This window comes from Quercus lobata, chromosome 2 (genome assembly GCF_001633185.2).
Source record: "Quercus lobata isolate SW786 chromosome 2, ValleyOak3.0 Primary Assembly, whole genome shotgun sequence".
NCBI classification, from domain to species: Eukaryota; Viridiplantae; Streptophyta; class Magnoliopsida; order Fagales; family Fagaceae; genus Quercus; species Quercus lobata.
In genome coordinates, this window is record NC_044905.1 from 16444523 (window position 1) to 16466061 (window position 21539).

Below are 21539 nucleotides of genomic sequence, written 5' to 3' on the forward strand. Positions count from 1 at the left end.
ACATAAATCTAAAAGTTGAATTTATAAGCTTAAATCAAACAAAGACTTTGAATCATTTTTTTTTTTAAATGGGTTGAAATGAGCATATTTTGTATCAACCTAACACAACCAATTTTATCTATTTTTGAATAATTTAATAAGTGTTCACAAAATTAAGTATATTAGAATTATTACCCAAAAAATAAATAAAAATAAAATAAAAGTATGGATCTTGACGGCCAAATTTTTTTTCAAAATAACATTATTTTTCAAACATATTCGTTAGTTAGCATTGTTTTCAAACTATTTAGGAAACTAACATCTCGAGTTTGTTAGACTCGATTTTGGAATGCTAAATCGAGTACACTGAACTTGATTTCAACATCGTGCTTCAACTGATGTGGAAATTTGTTCATGTAGGCATGAAAATCGAGCTTTACAGAGTCAATTCTTTTAAATTGAAATCGAGTCTATAAGGCTCGATTTTGGTACCCAGCAATTCTTACCACCTGATACTCAATGGCAAAGCACCAGAGAAGCAATAACGAAGCAACCCAAGCGGCGAAAGCTTCAGGCAATGGTAGCGAAGGCTTTAGGCGAGGGAAATCGGATCGGACTTAATGTGGGTGTGGTTTCTCGCAGCCGCTCAGGTGATGTTGTTGTCGCTCTAGTGGAGGAGAAGAACACATTAGAGTCTAGAGAAGATCTTGCTAAAGGAGAAGTAACCCAGGCGACGATTTTGACTAAACCTAGGTGGCAAAAGCTTCAAGCAATGGCAACGAGAAGATCTTACTAGAGGAGAAGATCCAATCCGATCAGGTATTTGTTTTGGGTTTTGTATTTAGATTTGTTCATGGGTTTTTAGGGCCTGGAAGAACAAGAAAGTTCGTCTCTAGTTCTTGAAGCAAAAGGAAGCAAAACTAAATTGAGTTCGTAAGACTCGATTTCTATATGACAAAACTCGAGTCCATTTGACTCGAGTTCGGTGCCTACATGGACCAAGTATCCACCTTAATTGCTGCACGATGGGAAAATCAAGTAAGTTATACTCGATTTATAACTCCAAAATTGAGTCTTTTGGTCTCGAGTTGTTAGATACCCAAATAGCTTCAAAACTTTGTTAATTAAAAAATTAGTTTGGCTTTTAGTGTTATTTAAAATTAAAAAAAAAAAAAAACAAAAAAAACAAAAACCAAAAATCCTTGACTGCCCCAAAGATCAACCTAACCAATCCCTACACCTCACATGTTCATTTCCATAAGCTGCATTGGCGGTGTATGGGAACCCTACTCTCTTGAAGGAAAAAAAAAATCAATCGAAAGGATCCGTTTGTAAGGCAAACCTGCTCTCCCCTGCTTCCCAACCCCACCCTCAGACAAAAGTATCAAGTTATCTCTCTCTCTCTCTCTGTGTAATTTCTCAATCTTGCAAAAATGGCTGCGTTAAGCTCCGTGGTTGGAAGCAGCAGCGTCCCTCAAATCCAATCTTTAAAACAGAGAGACACTCATCCCAGAAGACGCCTTAATTCGCTCCTCTCTCTGCCTCCTCGTTCTCACCCTTTGACCCGACTCCATCTCAACCATCTTTCCACCAGAACCAGGTTTTTATTTTTTTATTTTTTTTTATTTGTTTTTCCGGCTTTATTAATTAGGTTATTGTTAATTCTCAATTACACAAACTTGTTTTCATAGCCATGGAATTGACATGAATATCATACTAGCATATGTTTGTTTGTGCTTCCTGTCCCTATGTTCTTCAAAACTAAAAAAAAAAAAAAAAAGTGAAATTAATCAGTCTGCGTGCTTGGTAGTGTTGCGCCTTTCATTATTTAATGCTTTATATCCGTGTCCACAAAAAACGGGGAGTAATTACTCTCACTAACTAGCACTAATAATGACCAATTCAGCCGAGAGCTTTATAGCTCAACTGGATGGCACTTTCTGGTTTTCAGTGAAGACATCCGGGTTCAAATCCCCACCCCCAACTATCGAATTATCCAAAAAAATCAATTCCAAGAACAAAATAATTAGTGGAATAACAAATGCCTTGGCATGTTTTTTTAATTATTTTTTTATAGTTTGATAGTTACAATGGGTTTTTGAACTCTAGATGTCTCTGTCGTAAACATTAGAAGGTGCTAGTTGAGCTATAAAGCTTTTGGCGTGTTTTTATTGAATGTTCTATTTTCGTGTAACAATCACATACATTTCTTAAGCTTTAGGACATGTTTCTTTAGGCAATTCTTGTCTCAAAAAACCAGTTGAAAAATTAAATAAATAAAAAATTGCTCTTGCCAATTTCTGTTGTACCTTTATAATTGCCATTTGTAGGGCCAATGAGCTCTGGCTCAAATGGCACTTCCAAGGGTGAGGCCTTACTTTAAAACCTGTTTAAAGAAATTGCCTTTAGTATGCCATATACTTGTGTATTTACATTTTCAGTATGACTACTTTATTGCTACTTATAGTATTGGGTAGAAATAATAATCCTTTTTAAATTGTTTTTCCATGTTATTGTGGATAACAGGTACCCACTTGAACTTGGTCATGGCAGATTAGCGAATCACAGAAAGAAGAATAATGCTTGGAAACATCATTCTTCCATGCTTGGTGAACCAGTGACTGAAGCACCTTTTTTAGGACAGACCGCCTGCTTTAGTTGCTCCCTCAACCGCAGAATAACTCGTCCCACTTTCAAAAGATCTATACCATGGGCCTTTCATGACAAATCTACTTTTCATCTCTCCAAGCATGGTCTTGGCAATACTTCTGTAAGTATACCGGATCAAATTCCTTCAGTTAAATTACATCGAATTTGCTCTTCTCAACTGATTTTTATGTGTGTGTGTCTATGCGCACGCAATCAAGTGTTTTTTTTCTCTCTCCTCTCCTCTCCTCACCCCCCACCCCCCCCCCTCCCCAAATCTTGGAGGTGTCTATGAACTTCCATATGTAATTGAGTGGTTGCTTCTAATTTTTATGATGTTGCATCACATAATATGAAGAGGAAATAATTATTTTATTAGCATGGATTTTATGGAACAGATATTGGGTCACCATTTTGATAGTTCATTGATGACCGAATATGTGTTTCTCTCAAACCTTTAAAACAATCACTTAAAAAAAATTTTTTTTTTTTTTTTTTTGGTTGGTTCTTCTAATCTGAACCCAATGAAGGTAGGACCTTTTTGTTGACTAGGATTGCACCTGAGTTGTTTCAGTCAATGAATTATTGAAATCAATTTCATTACCTTTAAAAAAATTATAATAAGTTACTTCTAGTAAAAAAAAGTTACTTGAAGTGATTTGTTTCTAACTTCCTAGTTCAGGTCAGAAAGTTGCACAGTCATCTCATTCTTTTGCCCAGCTTGTTATCTGAATTGTATGGCATATGCTTTTACTCAGTCTTAGGCTGATTATTACTGTTATATTTGTTGTTTGTTGTTATCAAGCAACTAATTAAGAGTTATCTTAAGCCTGAAACAGCATTTTTCAGCTCACTGTGATATCTGTACGAATTGCAAAACAATGTTTGACTTTTATCTTCTTCTTTTTTTTCTTTTGGGGGGGGGGTGGTGTTTGGGGGGGGGGGGGGGGCGCTTCTAGAAACAGTTTAGTCAGATACTGATTCTAGAAACAGCTCACTGTGATATCTGTACTGTTTCATGTTTAGTCAGATACTGATTCTTTTGTCTGTTGTATATTAAGATGGCTTTTATAAGGTAAGGTCTGGTTCAAATGGTACCTCCTCTATAACAGAGCGGAGGGTGAGGTTGTGGTTATGATCCACTTGATATGTGTGTAATTCACTAATTGAAATAGAAGAGAAGGCATGTATGAGATGATTTGTTTTAATTTAGTGCGCTCCAATTTCCCTTCTCGTTACTCCCAAGACAATATTTGTCAACTTTTTTGTACTCTTTATATTCTTCAGGTGAAGTTTGATCATATTCCGCGAGCAACTGTTGGTCCAGATGAGCCACATGCAGCAAATACAGCCTGGCCAGATGGTGTTCTTGAAAAACAAGATTTAGATATATCTTATCCTGAGAGAGAACAACTAAATTTGGATGGGTTCTTAAGTTCTGAACTCCCGTCTCACCCAAAGTTGTATCGAGGACAGCTAAAAAATGGATTGCGATATCTTATTTTACCAAATAAAGTACCTCCAAATAGGTATGGTTCATCCACAACTGTCCATTTGGTACCTTTTATTTATTTTATAGCTTTTTAAGAATGAAGTGTTCTAATAAGTTGTACCTGTTGGGGGCTTTGAAAAAGTGTGGTTTTAAAAAGGCATACTGAATGGTTTATGCATGATAATGACAAGCCACAAGTTTAATGTGCAGCTAATTAAAACACGTATCACTTACAAAACATCGAAGTATTGCTCATAGATTTGTAAAATTTTATGCAAATTTCATTGAAATTTAATGTTTCATATCTCTTCGCACAAATATCATACATTTCCTTGCAATTTTATTGCTAGACTCATTGTCAATGCAAGGTTATAGGTTAATTCCAAAAAATGTCCATCGCTCCAACATTTTTTTTTATTTGGTAATCTTCCTTTTAAATAATTGGTTTACTCCAAGGGGTTGCTTCTCTTTTTGTGCTTTTAATTGCATTTATTTACTCATAAAAAAATTGTTTACTCCAGGTATGCTTGTCTAAAGTGAGTGCTAATTGAGGATTGATCTCCAACCTAAATTTAGGGGTTGGTATTATTTAATGTTGAAATGCATTTGGATTAGGTTTTTTTTTTTTCTTTTTGTTAGCTTATTAGATTAAATGTAGCTCTTTAATACTCCCTCTTTCTAGGTATAGCTGTACTTTTACCAACTTTTCAGCAAATAAGCTTTTTAACAAAAAGTTAACCCTAATGCACAGTTAATTTTTTTTATAGATGATGTTGATTGGAACTAATCCTAATGTTCAAGTTTTGTCATTTTTCCGTTTGTGATTCCATATGTGATTAGCACTTGGTTTTATATTTAATGTAGAGTTATACATGAAATGTTTCAAGTACTATGGCGGTATGGCGACTAACCTCCTTTGCCAATTCACCATTGATGTAGCACAAATATAAAATGATGATGGAAGACAAAGAATATAGTTCAATATGATTTTTATGTTCAGTGAACTATAATTAGTACCTAATAGTTGTATTTGTTGAACTAGCGTTGATTTTATTAAACTACCTACTGCAAAACCCTCCCCTCCCACAGGTTGAAAACTTGACATGTCCCTTATGACTTGAAAGTAAAGAAATTTTAAAGAATTAATGGTAGATGTTACAGAAATATGTGATATGTCAGAGGATTAAACATTAAGTGTCTGGACAAAAGTACTGAATATGCATGTGATAATCTATCATATGTAAACAACTAATATAATGCCTTTATATTTAATAGTATGATAAGTTTTGGTTAAAAAAAGAAAATTGTAGAAGCTTGATAATAGGCAAAACTTAGAATTTTTTTTTTTTTTTTCGAAGTGCAATGATTAATGAATAAGTTTGCCTCTTCATGTATCAGAAGGGCATAGTGGAAAGAATTGCCTATTTGTTTTCTTTGTATTGATTGTCACTTTTGCTAAAAAAATACTATGCAGCTGAGATGATCTCTGCCGTCCTCTTGCTTGCTCTTATGTAAAAATGATTTGCCTCTTTGTTTTTAGGTTTGAAGCGCATATGGAAGTTCATGCTGGATCAATTGATGAGGAGGATGATGAGCAAGGAATTGCCCATATGATTGAACATGTTGCTTTCCTTGGAAGTAAGAAGCGTGAGAAACTTCTTGGAACAGGAGCCCGATCTAATGCTTATACTGATTTCCACCATACAGTGTTCCACATCCATTCTCCAACTAGCACAAAGGTTTTTTTTTTTCCTATAGCCCTATTGAATTAATTGATTGTAATTTCTGAAAGGATGCCCTATAATCATCTTGTGTAGTGATTCATCTATTCTTTAATAAAAAATTTATTACTTATAGAAAAGGTTTCTTCTTTTAGTTTTTTAATTAATATTTTCTACTAGGTATAGACCTTTTTTATTTTTATTTTTATGATTACAAGGTTTAGACATTGGATACTGATTTAATTGGGCCATTTGATTTGTTCTCTTACCAACTTAAGTTATGCTCCATTGGTAGGTGTTCCTTTTTTCTTGATGCACATGCGTATGTATTGCATTTTCTTTTATACAGAATTTATTAAACTTAGTAGTCGTTAAAAAAGTACTTATTGTAAAAAAAAAGTACACAAATCTGTGAAGTCAAGTTAGTGACATGCGGAATTTTGTGTTTACTTATGAAGGATAAATAATTCGTATCTCATTTTGTTTTCTTTAAATAAAGAATACGAGTTACAATCAATGTCTCATTCATTTACTGACTGTAGTTGGGTGGTGCTTGCAGGACTCTGATGGAGATCTGCTTCCATCTGTGCTGGATGCTCTGAACGAGGTAAGATTTAGTTCGATTCTGCCATAAGCTTTTTGTGTGTGCCTTGTTGTAGAAAGATAAATCATCAGTAAGCTGAGTGTTTGCTACTTAGTTCTTATGTCATATTAGCATGGAAATCATCTTTTAATTTCTTTCAATTTGTTCCCTTTTTTCAAAAAAGCTTTTCTTAGCTGAAGTACAGCATCTTATGTAATGAGTTTTGTAATGCTCTGCCTGATGAAATCTATTTCATTCATGCATAAAGATAGCGTTCCACCCAAAATTTCTTTCTTCTAGAGTTGAAAAGGAACGTCGTGCTATACTTTCAGAACTCCAGATGATGAATACAATAGAGTATCGTGTTGATTGTCAGGTATGGACTAAAGATATTTTTGTGTTTTAGCTGGTTGATATTTGCACATTGGTGGCCAAATGTCATAGTTTTCTTGCCTTCTTTTGAACTCAGTTGTTACAACACCTGCATTCTGAAAATAAGCTGAGCAAAAGGTTCCCAATCGGATTAGAAGAGCAGATTAAGAAATGGGATGCAGATAAAATAAGAAAATTTCATGAGCGTTGGTACTTTCCTGCAAATGCAACCTTGTACATAGTGGGGGATATTGATAACATCTCAAAGACAGTTGACCAGATTGAAGTATGTCGTAAATCTTGTTAATTATCATTTGTAACATCGGAGTCCAGATGAGAAATATTTTAACTTTTGAATTTGACAATAGTTAGTTTTTTCCATGCAGGCTATCTTTGGGCAGACTGGCCTAGAAAATGAGCCAGTTTCTGCACCTGGTCCTAGTGCATTTGGTGCCATGGCTAGTTTTCTTGTTCCTAAGCTCTCAGCTGGGCTTGCTGGAAGTTTATCTAATGAAAAATCATCTAGTTCTTTAGATCAATCTAAAATTTTAAAGAAAGAGAGGCATGCAGTTCGTCCTCCAGTGAAGCATAATTGGTCTCTCCCTGGAAGCAGCATCGATGTGAAGCTTCCACAGATATTCCAGCACGAGCTGCTACAAAACTTCTCAATCAATTTCTTCTGCAAGGTATGGTGATTTTTTTAATAAATAAATTTACTTGTCATGTTTCATTAGTATAGGGCTTCATGTGAAGATGTCTTTGTTTTGTTGGTAAATACTGTGGTTTGGTCACTAGTTTGTGCCTTTACAACTTCCTACTTAAAGAATAACTTAATTTAAAGGGTAAACTTGAAGAGATAATAAAGGGAATATAGAGAAAACTTTGGAGGGATGCTCTACTGAGAAGTAGTAGATTGCTTCATATTACAATGCTAAAGGAGAATAAATTGAAAATTGGTTCCTTGTTTTCTTTACAAATAGGAGACAAGTGAAAGAAATAGTACCCTATATTTGTCTACATTGGGCTAACAAAAGGATTGCCCTAGAAGAATTTCCCCTCTTTTTGATAAGTAAAGAATATGTTTAAGAGCCCAAAAAAGGGTCTCACCTATTACATGGGGAGTGTATAAGAGCAACACCAAAAAATACAACTCAAGCTAATATCAAAGTTTAAAATTTGGTTAACTTGGTCACTTATCAAAAAACAATTTGGTTAACTTGGTGGTCTTCAGTTTTTTATGATTCATATTTAATGTTTGAGCCTTCAACGAGTTTATATGATTACCATTTTTCTCTCTCTTTTTTATGTTTTATTTTTAATATGGATTTTTTTTTTTTTTGGTTGGGGGGGATTTAATTTTGTGCAGATTCCAGTGAACAAGGTTCAAACATACAGTGATTTGCGAAATGTTTTGATGAAGAGAATATTTCTATCTGCCTTACATTTCCGAATCAATACAAGATACAAGGTGGGTTGCAATTATTATTGTACTATTTCCTACCACTATTATAAATTAGTTGATTGCAATTCAGGTAATTATTGTTTAGTATGAGTTCCCCCCCCCCCCCCCCTCCGAAAATTGTTCTGTCTGAGTTGATTGCAGCTGATTACTCTTATAATCAAAGTATGATTTTCATCATGTTCCTTTCCTTTTTTGTTTGAGTGGGTTTTGCTTCATCTTCTTTGTTATGCAAGTGAAGATTGTTCCTTAAGTTATGTGTAAATGATAAAAGTATATAAAGGTCGTACCTAGTGCACAAAGGTTCTACTTTTGCAAGGTCTAAAAAAATGATGAAAGTATCTAGTACTACTAAAAATGGACAAACAGGGGGTGGGTCCAAATGGACCTACCTTGGTGAGGTTCCACATCATAAAATAAAAAAAAATAAAAAAAAATAAAAAAAAAAAGGGACAAGCAATGGAATTTTACTTATTGGTAGTAAATGGTTCAATTTCAATTCCTTACCTGTGTTAACTATTTGCATATTAAAAGAGAAAAAAAGATATAACCAGGTAATGAAATTGCAATAACACGTTTGAAAGATATAACCAGTTAATGAAATTACAATAATTCATTTGAAACTTTCAATCAGGTTGATAATGGGTACGATAGAGGCTGCTTAAGTCATTTTGTCTGTGTGCTGAAACCCTGTTTGGTGCTTGGAAAAACCCTTTTTTTCTGTCCAAAAGTGTAGCTAACCTACATAAATTTTCAGAGTTCAAATCCGCCCTTCACTTCAATTGAATTGGACCATAGTGATTCTGGAAGGGAAGGATGCACTGTCACTACTCTTACAGTAAGTGCTGAACCGAAGAATTGGCAGAGTGCAATTAGGGTGGCTGTCCAAGAGGTTTGTACTCTTACCATTCCATAAATACAATCTTCATGCATTGATTTTGGTGTAGTAGCTATGTTATGTTCTTTTGTATCTTTTTTGGTTGTCATCATTGAACCTGATAGTGGACTGGCACTCAGCTGGACATGCTTGGCTTGCATTCGGGCATGCTTGGGCAGTTATTTGAGGCCCATGGGGCCAGGATGGTACAAAATTCAAGGCCCAATTATTTTTGACGGTGGGAATGGGCTTAATTGGAAATTTCATAATTGAGCAGCCTGTCTTGGGCTGCAAATTTGTGCGTGTGTTTTTTTTAAATTTATTATTTAAAATGATTTGACCAAGTAATATATAACACGTGTACCCCTAAACCCGATCCTCTATCCTTTGGGCATGGCTGATGCCATAAATATATTAGCTGGACAGGCTTGGGCAGATTTTTTAGGCCTCATTGGCCTGGCTGGCACAAAATTCAAGACCCAACTACTGTTCAGGGTGGGACTTCGCTTAATTGGAAATTTCTTTGCATAGCAGCCTGTCCTGTAATGCAAAATTGTGTGTGTGTGTGTGTGTTTTTATTTAAGATGATTTGACTGAGTAAGATATAACACTTCTAACCCCTAGAACTAGTCCTCAATCCTTTGGCCATGACTGATGCCAAAGAATACTGTCATAAGATTGAGATCAACAGACTCCAATAACTTCAAGGTCCAGAACCATTCAATCATGAATTCTGATAAGCTCCTTGTGAGAATGTGCAGTGGAGCTTGTGCTTTGTGCCAGTCTCAAATTACTTAGAACTGTGATCTCAGGTCCAAGAGGAGGTTCAATGTGTTTTCTGGTTTTTTTTTTTTTTTTTTTTTTTTTTTTTTTTTTTTTTTTTTTAAAAAAAAAGGAAGAAAAAGAAAAAGTTTGTTCTTTAAGCCAACATAAGCGGGCCTCGCTATCATTTTTTCTTACAGGGCTGAGCACAGGCTCAAACTGGGCCAGTTAGGGCGGGGATCTGCACATTGAATCTAATGACAGGCCTAAAGCCTGGCCCTAAACCTGCTCCTACCAATGATAAAGTCTTTTTATCACGTTTCAGTGATTGGATTTATTTATTTATTCCCTTTATTTGCTAAATATTAAAATATGATGCAGCAACGACCACAATGAGATTTATATTTTATTGTAGTGGCCAATGCAGTCCATTTCTATTTGAAAGAAATTTTGTGGCTGTCTTGATGCCATTGAAGTACAAAGATGATTGTCTTAATTTTCTGCATAATTCTTTTTTCCTAGTATCTAATAAGTTTTGTGTGATGCAGGTTCGAAGGCTGAAAGAGTTTGGTGTCACCAAGGGTGAATTGACACGCTATATGGATGCACTGTTAAAAGATAGTGAACACCTAGCAGCTATGATAGATAATGTGTCATCCGTAGATAATTTGGATTTTATTATGGAGAGTGATGCACTGGGCCATACAGTGATGGATCAGATACAAGGACATGAGAGCTTGGTAGCTGTTGCTGGAACAGTTACACTTGAAGAGGTAATTTCGTTTATGATGATCCTACTTGTTCATCTACTGCATTGATAAATCAAGTTTTGTTCTTCTTCCTTTCTTTCCATATTAGGTCTGCAAAAATCTAAGTACCGCTTTTGTTTCATCAACTTTTTTACTAAATATGCAATGACATTATGAAGCATCACCTTATACTAATTACTTCTTTGCATTTGTAACTTTGTATTACGATTCTTTTGATAATTTATATTGGTATCATAATATGTAATATATTACAGACAGAAATGTGGTTTCCAAATAGTCATTTCATTTGTTCCTGTTAATATTTATTAGTTAGTCGAGGTTTGAATTCCCATATTTTTGTGTTATATTCTTTAAAATTGTTTTCCTAATCCTAATGCCTTTCTGCGTCCAAGTTGAAAGAAAGTGCAAGGTTCATTTTAAGTTTTGATTACCTCAGTCTTATACTAAGCTCCTTTTATCGTCTTGGACTTGTAGTTGATCAACACATATCTTTGTTTGGTAATTATCAACAAATTTTGTATCTTAAACTTGTATGATTGTACTAGCCAAAAAAAAAAAATCTCTTATGATTGTGGCAGTGTTTACAATTTTCAAATTTATCTGGTACCAAATGCCTTGATTTCCAAGAAAAATATATGATGGGAGAATAAATTATTGGCAAGCTTAATGTTAGGGGACATGTTTTCAAGTTAGTTTTGGTGCATGTGGGCTGGTTTACTCTTGAATTGTTTCAGTTTGCCTTCGGAGCTATAATCTGATCACTTTTATTTCTTCTGTTTTTATCTGCCTTGCTGTCTTGCATTTTATGTTTTCAATTTCTAAATAAATTTTGCGGTGCAGGTAAATTCTGTTGGTGCTAAGGTGTTGGAGTATATTGCTGATTTTGGAAAAGCCACTGCACCCCTTCCTGCAGCGATTGTAGCATGTGTTCCCAAGAAAGTGCATGTTGAAGGAATGGGTGAAACTGAGTTCAAGATATCCCCAAATGAGATTACAGATGCTATGAAAGCTGGATTAGAGGAACCCATTGAGGCTGAGCCTGAGGTTTTCTTTATCATCAATTTTGCTTCCTTCCCACTTAAATTTCTTTGTATGGTAAAAACTTCTTGCAAAGTAGATTTTATTGCTTATTTCGTTTTCCATATTTGAGCAGCTTGAGGTGCCAAAAGAGTTGATTACTTCATCACAGTTACAGGAGTTAAGGCTCCAACGAAGACCATCATTTATTCCTTTAAGTCAAGAAACGAATGCCACAAAAGTGCATGACAAGGAAACGGGGATCACTCAATGCCGTCTTTCAAACGGAATTCCCATTAATTACAAGGTATTTTTGGAGATGTTTGTATTCAATTGCTCATGAAGCAATTACAATGAATGGACATTCACTATTTCAATATTTTTGAAATGTGATTGGATCTGGTCTACTGTATCTGCATGTATGTGCTTAGATATGGTTCTAGAAGAATGGAACCTTGGTTTAAGATGCATTTTTTCTTGTGAGACATGTTTGTATTTCTCTTCTATTAATATAAATTTGATTTTTACCTTTAAGCTTCTCTGTCTCTCTCGTTCACTATTCGCATCTTTCTTATACACAGATTTCTCGTACTGAAGCCCAAGGAGGTGTAATGAGGCTTATAGTTGGTGGGGGGCGAGCAACTGAAAGCTCTGAGTCAAAAGGAGCTGTTGTTGTGGGTGTTCGAACTCTTAGTGAAGGAGGTCGTGTTGGCAACTTTTCAAGGGAGCAGGTCTTAACACTTTATTTTTCCAATTTTAACCAAATGAAAACAATCCTTAATTGTACATTCCATATGGCCAGAACCATAATATTAGTTTTGCATCCCAGTTTCAAGATGGGGAGATACAACTTTGCCACAAGGCTATCATAAGGATTTAAAGCTAAATGAAATTTTCTAAAAAATATTAGATAATGTTTGTCACTTATGGGCTTTTTCATTAAAAAAAAAATAGATGAGGGTTTTGGTATTCTGTTTGTTCTTTTTTTTTTTTTTTACTATCACTAATCATTGGCAGAGAGAAGATTCTTAGTGGTTGATTATATTTCAGGCATCGGTCAATAGTTTTTGAATTAATTTTGTGAGTGCTTTTTTTATAAAAAAAGTATCTGAAACTACTTGAATTTAGATAATTTGAATGATAGCAAAAAAATAAGGAGCAACTCATGTTTGTTATTACTATATATATAGCTGCCGTTCCCTTTCCCTGCTGGTGTATTTGATTTGAACCATGGGACAGAGTGATTAGCCAGTTGTTATTTGATGAGACCCACATTCATTTGCTCTTATCACCAAATAATGTGCTTGTTCTGCTTGTATTCTGTCAGGATAGATTGACCTCCTCCTGTTATGCTAATTGTGTGCCATATGCTTAATGTGCTTCTGCAGGTAGAACTTTTCTGTGTGAATCATCTGATAAATTGCTCTTTGGAGTCTACAGAGGAGTTCATTTGTATGGAGTTCCGTTTTACATTAAGAGATAATGGGATGCGCGCGGCTTTCCAGTTACTTCATATGGTGCTGGAGGTAAGCCCATTGTCAACAGTACTTGTGGTTTCAGTCAGTAATGTTTTTGAAGTTTTGGGCTTCACTTTTTTGTCCCAAGCAGAATAAGAATTAGAACCCTAATTAATCCCCTTAAATTCATGTGTGTGACTGTTTTTTAATATTCACTTCTGTGTGAATATGAGGTCACATCCTATGACCAACAGATATTTGAGGAGATTGAGGTAGGTGATTCGGGTTTCAGTTCTTCTGTCACTTGGCAAGAAACCAAAAGTTACTACAAAATGAAAAGAGTTTTATCATTTATCATTTTTTAAATGAATTAAAAAAAGAAAAAAAAAAAGAGTTTTATCAATTGTGAATTCATAATCATTATTATCTTAATTTAAAACATTGATTTATTTGTAACATAGAAATGAACCAAAAAGGAAAAAAGAAGCATGCGCTTTCATCAATGTTTCCTGAAATTACAGTTTGCACATTCCATTTTATTTTTCCCAAACCAGTTATGTTTACATAAAAATGACTGCCATTAAAAGTTGTGGGACAACGCATTTCTATGACCCAAAATAACTTGTATGTATTACACCCTCCAGGGATTGCAATGGGTGGGGAGATTGTTTCCTGAGCCCTCCTCCCTCTTCCCTGTGCCCTTGCTAGGGATATTAATGTTTTTGTTCATTCAAATACCTAATGGTGGTTTTCTGGGTTTGCAGCATAGTGTCTGGCTCGAAGACGCATTTGATAGAGCGAGACAGTTATATTTGTCATATTACCGGTCCATTCCGAAAAGCTTAGAGCGGTCAACTGCTCACAAACTCATGTTAGCAATGTTGGATGGAGATGAGCGTTTTGTTGAGCCTACACCAAATTCTCTACAAAATTTGACATTGCAATCTGTGAAGGATGCAGTGATGAATCAGTTTGTTGGAAATAACATGGAGGTGCATAGTTACCTACTTCTAGATCTTTTTTGTGAACATCACTGGATGACGTATTGCTATTGAACACTGCATTTCTTATCATGAAAAGCTTGTATGTATTCAATGGACAGGTGAGTATTGTTGGGGACTTCTCAGAGGAGGAGATTGAGTCTTGTATTCTTGATTACCTGGGCACAGTTGGGGCACCAAGAAATTCTGAGAGTACACATGAATTCAGGCCAATCCTCTTTCGACCATCTCCATCTGATTTGCAGTTTCAGCAAGTGAGAAACAAAGCTGGTTTAGTTGAATACTTCCATTTGTTGATGCTTTGGGCATTATTAATTCTGTGATGCATCTGAAGTACTTTTTGATTGAGTTGTGCCTAGTTTAAGTTTTTTTCTTCTTTGGGAACTTTTGAATTCTGAGTGGCTGTAGTTTATAAATCAACCATGTGAGTACTTATATTTTATTTGTCCAGGTATTCTTGAAAGACACCGATGAGAGAGCATGTGCATACATTGCCGGCCCAGCACCAAACCGTTGGGGTCTTACAGTTGATGGCAAAGACCTGTTAAAGTCAATTAGTAATATTTCAACAGCTGAAGGTGAGTTGGTGCATCATATCTAGAACTAGGTATAAAATGTGATTGGGAATTGGCTATTCATATGTCATTGCTGGGCAATGCCCTCTGCAGTTGCACAGTCAAAATCTGAAGAACTGCACTTGGAGGGGACAGATTTGGAGAAAGAAATGCAAAGAAAACTTCGTGGTCATCCACTTTTCTTTGGCATCACTATGGGGTTGCTGGCCGAGGTCATAAATTCTAGGTAGCTCTTCCTGCACAACTGTACATTTCTCTTGAAACTTATGTTTATGTATCAGAATAACATCAGATTAAAATATGGTTTCTGAAACTTCTGTTTTCCTTTGGATTTCTTGTCATCATTAATTTACATAAAATGTGATAATATAGCTTCAGAATTGCATAGCAGGAGCATTAGCTGTGATGGCTGTAGATATTTCTCAAGCACCTTCTGTTTGTCTGGATTTTCTAGTTTCCATTACTGGAAAGGTGAAGTGTTCCATGCAAAGTTATGAATTTTGTGTCATACCAGATGGTATGGCTGAAATATATCCTACCAGTCACCAAACCAGTATAATAACTCCCTTGAAACTTACGGTTCAAATACTGGGACATTTCAACTAGTTCCGGTCTTTTTGGCCAATTTCAGTAGTCTTGGGCTAATACAAGACAATTTTTTTGGAGTTTTTTGAAATTTTCTATAACTTGGAGACAGTTGAAACTTCTTCTTTGATCTCTCTATGGTCTTTGCTATTTGTTCTCCTCCACTAAATTTGGTTTCTCTGTTTGCTCGCATCACCCTAAGTTCAATATCTTGCATAATGTGGCTTCATAGAACGAGTGGTGTTTTAGAATTTAGAGTCTTGAGACACACAAATAGACATTCAGTCTTAGACACAGAGATAGAGAGTTCCAAGCCTACCACAGTAGGACTTCTAGAGCAAAAACAATACCATTAATATATATATATATATATATATGATAGTTTTTTTCGTTTAAGTTTGAAATTTGGGACAGTGTCATTAAATGGAAAATCTATTCTACGTAATGGTTGTAATTGTGAACTCTAAGTTGTGTTTGTGTTTTTTTGACTTTTGGTGTATAGCCTTGTATGTAGTTTAAGTTGTGTTAATTTGTAATTATGATATTTCATACTGTGGGTTATTGTATATAATGTTAATTATTTTTTTAAATTGTCAAATTAGTTTCACATTTATGAATATGTATAAAGTGGTAAAGCCAAAACGATACACTGGTATTAACCTGTACTAAAATATTTTGACCAAACCGAAAGTCTCCAATATAGTATTGACAACTTCCTTCCATGTGCTTTGTACAGGCTTTTTACATCCGTCCGGGATTCTCTTGGGCTGACATATGATGTATCATTCGAATTAAACCTATTTGATAGGCTTAAGCTTGGATGGTATGTAATATCAGTAACGTCAACTCCAGGGAAGGTGCGGGTTCAATTTCAAGTAGTCTAATAAAATTTCTTTCATGTCACTTCAACCTTTTTCATCAGTTTGGATTTACTAAATATTCAGGTACATAAAGCTGTTGAGGCATGCAAGAGTGTTCTCAGAGGTTTGCATGGCAACCAGATTACTCCAAGGGAGTTGGATAGGGTTAGTTACTACCCAAACTGTTCGTGTTGCTTCTCATGATAGCATTATTATTTCAAAAAACTTCCAATTAAGCAAGCAGGACAAGTGCCAGATATGTGAAATGAACTTTTTCAGAAGTTTAGGTGCTCCAAGTCTTCCTAAACTTGGCATGGTGGTTCAACATCTGTCCAGCCCCCATCCCCCTCGCTCCCCCATGTTCCTTGGCATAAGACCAAGAGTTTGTCTTTGTAATAATAAAATATATGAGTATTTTTGCTTAAACTTTGTCCATTCCTTGCACCTATTGCATTTGCAGGCTAAACGGACCCTTCTCATGAGACATGAAGCTGAAATCAAGTCAAATGCCTATTGGCTTGGATTGTTAGCCCACTTGCAAGCTTCTTCTGTTCCAAGGAAGGTAAAATGGGAACATCTCCTTGAGAAAAAATAAATGATAGATATCAAGTGTGCATTTGGATACCACTTATTTTGCTGAAAACAATAAATAAAAAAAATTCTGGTTACTGTTTATTACTGTTCAGCACTGTTTATTGGCCTAAATACACTATTCATGTCTCATGAACAGTGCATTGAGCGCTGGTTAAAAGAAAAAAAACGCCTGAAACGCAAAACGTCCAAAACGTGGACGTGATCCAAACAAACACCAAGTAGAAATTTTGCTGTTGGAAGCAAAAATAGAGTCTAGTTGCCTAGTTGCATGGAATCTTGACATTTCCCTATAATTTCTTATGTTCATTGTTTTGTATTAATATATGCCCCTTGTGATGTTGTTGGCTCAGGACATATCATGCATCAAAGATCTTACATCACTATATGAAGCTGCCAGTATCGAGGACATATACCTTGCTTATGACCAGTTGAAAGTAGATGAGAATTCTTTGTATTCGTGTATTGGGGTTGCTGGGGCTCAGGCTGGTGAGGAAATTACTAGTGAGGATGGATCAGGTGAAGGTTTTCCTGGAGTTCTTCCTGTGGGACGTGGTTTATCGACAATGACACGGCCTACAACATGACCTTGCAAATTACTCTGTTGTCTTGTATTGGATTGCTATTGAGGCTAGAAGGTATGTTTCTTGGTAGCTTGTAATTGTGTTTAAAATGCATTCCAATAAATGTATGTATGTAATTTTTCTTTTGTTTGAGGTTAACTTTTCACAAGCTTGGGTCTTTTACTAGCATGCAAGCTAGAGGCACATACACAAACCTACTTTCACACACAAGAACATACTATTATGGGATTGAAGCTATTATGCTTGGAGCTTTAAAAACGTTGTGCTCTAGAATTGCAAGTGGTATTGGGGGTGATCTCTTGGGAAGTCCTTGTGTTGCATTTCTTTCTTTTATTTATAAAAAGAAACAAAAGGGGGGATTACCATATAAAGAAGAGAGAGAGAGAATGAATGTATGTTGAGTCCAACTTCCAGACAACATACTCTCTACCTAATGGTGCATACTACTATCATGTAGGCAATAATATTAGCAGTACATTTACAAGGCACTAATTGCTCTTGTGATGTAGGATCTTTAGGAATTCGGCACTAAATTTGATTTCTTGATGAGATCTTGAAGGGTTCTTGAATAAGGATTGATTTTTAAGGGCTCAGGTAAAGAAAATATTGAATCTTAAATACTTTGATGGCTGTTTGGTGTTAAACAGTGAATAGTCGATAGAACAAGAAATAAAGAAAGGTAAACACTAGGCAAACACACCTAGGTTTTCCTAAGCAATCACACTTAGGTAGGAGAAGGCAATCACACCCTCAAAGATTAAATAAGCTGCTGAAATTTTATTAAAATCAATCTAACTATGAGTATTATTGATTACAATAAAGACTTCATATAGGCTGTTATTAAATCTTTTCCTAGAAGGATTAGGACTCTAAATAATCCCTTCCTAGAATGACTAGGATTACTAAGAACAAACAAACTAACAAGGTACTTAAGAACTTCTAAACTAAATAGGAAAAGTACTCAAAACATAAATGACTCGCCTTTGGACCTTTGGTACAGCCAAGGACAGCCCATTCCATGAATTTAGAAATTACCAAGTTGCCCGAATTCTAGTAAAACTTAATTAAAGCTGATAAGCAGCTAATAAACAAGAAAAAAACAATAAAATTAGACTCGATTCAACTTTAGACTCACTAAGCAAGGTCCCAAGAGAGTTCTCCATCATTGAAAACATCCCAAATTAATGCTTGAGCACTAGAACCAGCTCTCTCGCCTCTTATAAGTCTTTAAAGGAAGCTTCCAGTTACTTCCCTGTTATCTTGTAGGTCATCAGGCAGGGTATACTCTGATTTATTTGGATTCCAAAACCTGACATTCCACCAGTTTCTTGCCCTAACGGCATCTTGTGACATGGGGCAAAAGATTACTGTGATAAGCAGTGGAGATCCTTTGTTTAAATGTTTTGTTGTGGAAGAGCTCCCAAGTTGTCTTTTGCTTCTTAAATTGAGATGCTCTGTGAAGGTCTCAGAAATGAATGAGATTATTATAGAAACCGGTGCTTATCCCTTCAGCAGCAACCTGAATTGTAAACTAATATTCACAGCACTAAATAACTACCCTGAGTGCAGCAATGTTAAATAATCAAAACTTCACCACATTTTTTGAAATTCATTTAGGTTTAGTTTATAGTTTGCATGAGAGAGTATGCTATGTCCTGTCTGCCCAATAGATGTGAATGCTTTGCCTTCAATCCTTGTATGTTATAAATTATGTGCCGAAGACTTGATTGTCAGTTGCAATTGCTTGTATATGTGTGGCACTAGGGATATCATTGTTGCTTTCCCTTTTGTGTGTGTGGCTGTGGGTATTAATAGTGAACTCATTTTTGCATGTCAGATTTGCTTGCCAAAAAATCGAGTGTCCATCAGATTGGCATAGACGCATAGTGAAAAGCTCACATTGCTTGATGCCTTGATGTCTTGATGTGAAGATCCTTTTACTGAAGTTGTTGGTGGAATTTGCTCATTGCCTTGGGCCTTGGACGTTCAAACAGTCCAAAGTAGTAAGCCTATACATCAAGTTGATTGATCGTTACATGCGTAATAAAATCTTGTCCTAATCAATTTTGCTATTTATTTTTATCAGTAGTTGAAAAGCATTGGTACTGATTATTTATTGATACAATGTAATTATTAGATGAGGAAACAAAAAATGTATAGCTTTTATAGTATACAGAAGCCAGCAGCTGGTTTTTTGGCTTGATGAAGCGCATAGACGCTGGAATCAACTCTCTCTCTCTTTTTAAATTTTAGTTTCACACTTGCAGGGACCATAAGTGGTTCACCAACCTTCTGCCCAATCTTCCCGTCGTTAATCTTTTTGAACAAGCTCTTGTTTATTTTTCCCCGTCATTTTGATTTTTCCTGTACAGTTTATTTATGCTTGATTTTCTTCTTGGTGCTTTTGTTTCATCGACTTTGCAAGCAGTAATATCTGGTGTCACATTATTTAGAATTCTAAATGATATATATATATATATATATATATATATATATATTTTGTTAGATATAAGAAATTAACTCTTTATTATGAAAACCACTACGCACTTTTGGCATGATGATCACTCTACAAGTACAAGTATTTGTGGGGGTGGAGGGCAAGGGCTAGGGTTCAAGTTTCCAAGAGGGAGTTTCACAAACTTTTTACTTATTTTTGCTACTATTTATGGGTCTTATTTCATTTTTTGATACTATTCATAGGTCCCACTGTACTATTTCAATTACATTTTAACTTTATTTACAGTACTTTCAGCACAAAATTTTCAATTTCAGCTAAATAAGCTGTTTCCAAATAAACGCTTAACTACTAAAAGGATAATGGTAAACGATAAGCCTATACATCAAGTTGATTGATCGTTACATGCGTAATAAAATCTTGTCCTAATCAATTTTGCTATTTATTTTTATCAGTAGTTGAAAAGCATTGGTACTGATTATTTATTGATACAATGTAATTATTAGATGAGGAAACAAAAAATGTATAGCTTTTATAGTATACAGAAGCCAGCAGCTGGTTTTTTGGCTTGATGAAGCGCATAGACGCTGGAATCAACTCTCTCTCTCTCTTTTTAAATTTTAGTTTCACACTTGCAGGGACCATAAGTGGTTCACCAACCTTCTGCCCAATCTTCCCGTCGTTAATCTTTTTGAACAAGCTCTTGTTTATTTTTCCCCGTCATTTTGATTTTTCCTGTACAATTTATTTATGCTTGATTTTCTTCTTGGTGGATATAAGAAATTAACTCTTTATTATGAAAACCACCACGCACTTTTGGCACGATGATCACTCTACAAGTACAAGTACTTGTGGGGATGGAGGGCAAGGGTCAAGGTTCAAGTTTCCAAGAGAGAGTTTTACAAACTATTTACTTATTTTTGCTACTATTTATGAGTCTTATTTCACTTTTTGATACTATTCATAAATTCCACTGTACTATTTCAGCTATATTTAACTTTATTTACAGTACTTTCAGCACAAAATTTTCAATTTCAGCTAAATAAGCTGTTTCCAAACAGACGCTTAACTACTAAAAGGATAATGGTAAACGGAAATCTTCTCATTAACTACTTCAATTATTGTAAGGTTTTAAATTGTTGGTTATATTGCTGTGTCAAAATAAAGTGTTGTATGAGCAGTATTTTATTTTAAGTTTAGTTTGTATTAAGTATGCTTTTGGCATGGATGAAATTTGTCAATTTATTTTACTATTTAGTTTATTTTTGCTATTATTCATGAGTCTTATTGTACTTTTTAGTACTATTTATGAGTCTCACTGTACTATTTTATCTAACTTTTACCTTTATATACAATACTTTCAGTAAAAAAATTTCAATTTCAACAAAATAAATGGATCTCAAATAGACTTTAAGTCAGGTGAAGAAGTATAAATTCAGAACTCAAGCTACAAAAGACTTGAGTAAAAAATTCCTCACTTGTGCGAATATTGAATGGAATGTTCATGAGACTTGCTCAAATTCCATTCATGAGACTTGCTCAACTGAAACTTTAATTAGAAGTTCGCAAGACCTTTACTTGACAATTGCTTGATTGAGATTGCATGAACAGTAAATTGATTTTGTTTTGTTGCTTGCTTAACCTCATTCTCTATATAAACTATCCTATTATAGAGAGCGAGAGGAGGTTATCTATTTCATAATTAAAATTTTATTTTTTGAATTTAAAGTGTTTAAATTGACGTTTTTATTTA

General features: G+C 35.0%; 1 protein-coding gene across 1 annotated transcript; it reads left to right on the forward strand.

Moving 5' to 3' along the window:
• Positions 1-1237: 1237 nt before the first annotated feature.
• On the forward strand, positions 1238-19619 carry LOC115974746 (stromal processing peptidase, chloroplastic). Its single transcript, XM_031095248.1, has 24 exons — positions 1238-1579; positions 2506-2749; positions 3913-4154; positions 5658-5856; positions 6398-6445; positions 6690-6797; positions 6891-7079; positions 7180-7479; positions 8160-8261; positions 9010-9144; positions 10440-10664; positions 11502-11705; positions 11815-11985; positions 12260-12409; positions 13067-13204; positions 13900-14127; positions 14238-14390; positions 14588-14714; positions 14805-14937; positions 16033-16153; positions 16241-16321; positions 16617-16718; positions 17101-17385; positions 19169-19619. Exons 1-23 carry the CDS (start codon positions 1413-1415, stop codon positions 17332-17334), a joined length of 3801 nt encoding a protein of 1266 aa, XP_030951108.1. The 5' UTR covers positions 1238-1412; the 3' UTR covers positions 17335-17385; positions 19169-19619.
• Positions 19620-21539: the final 1920 nt, after the last annotated feature.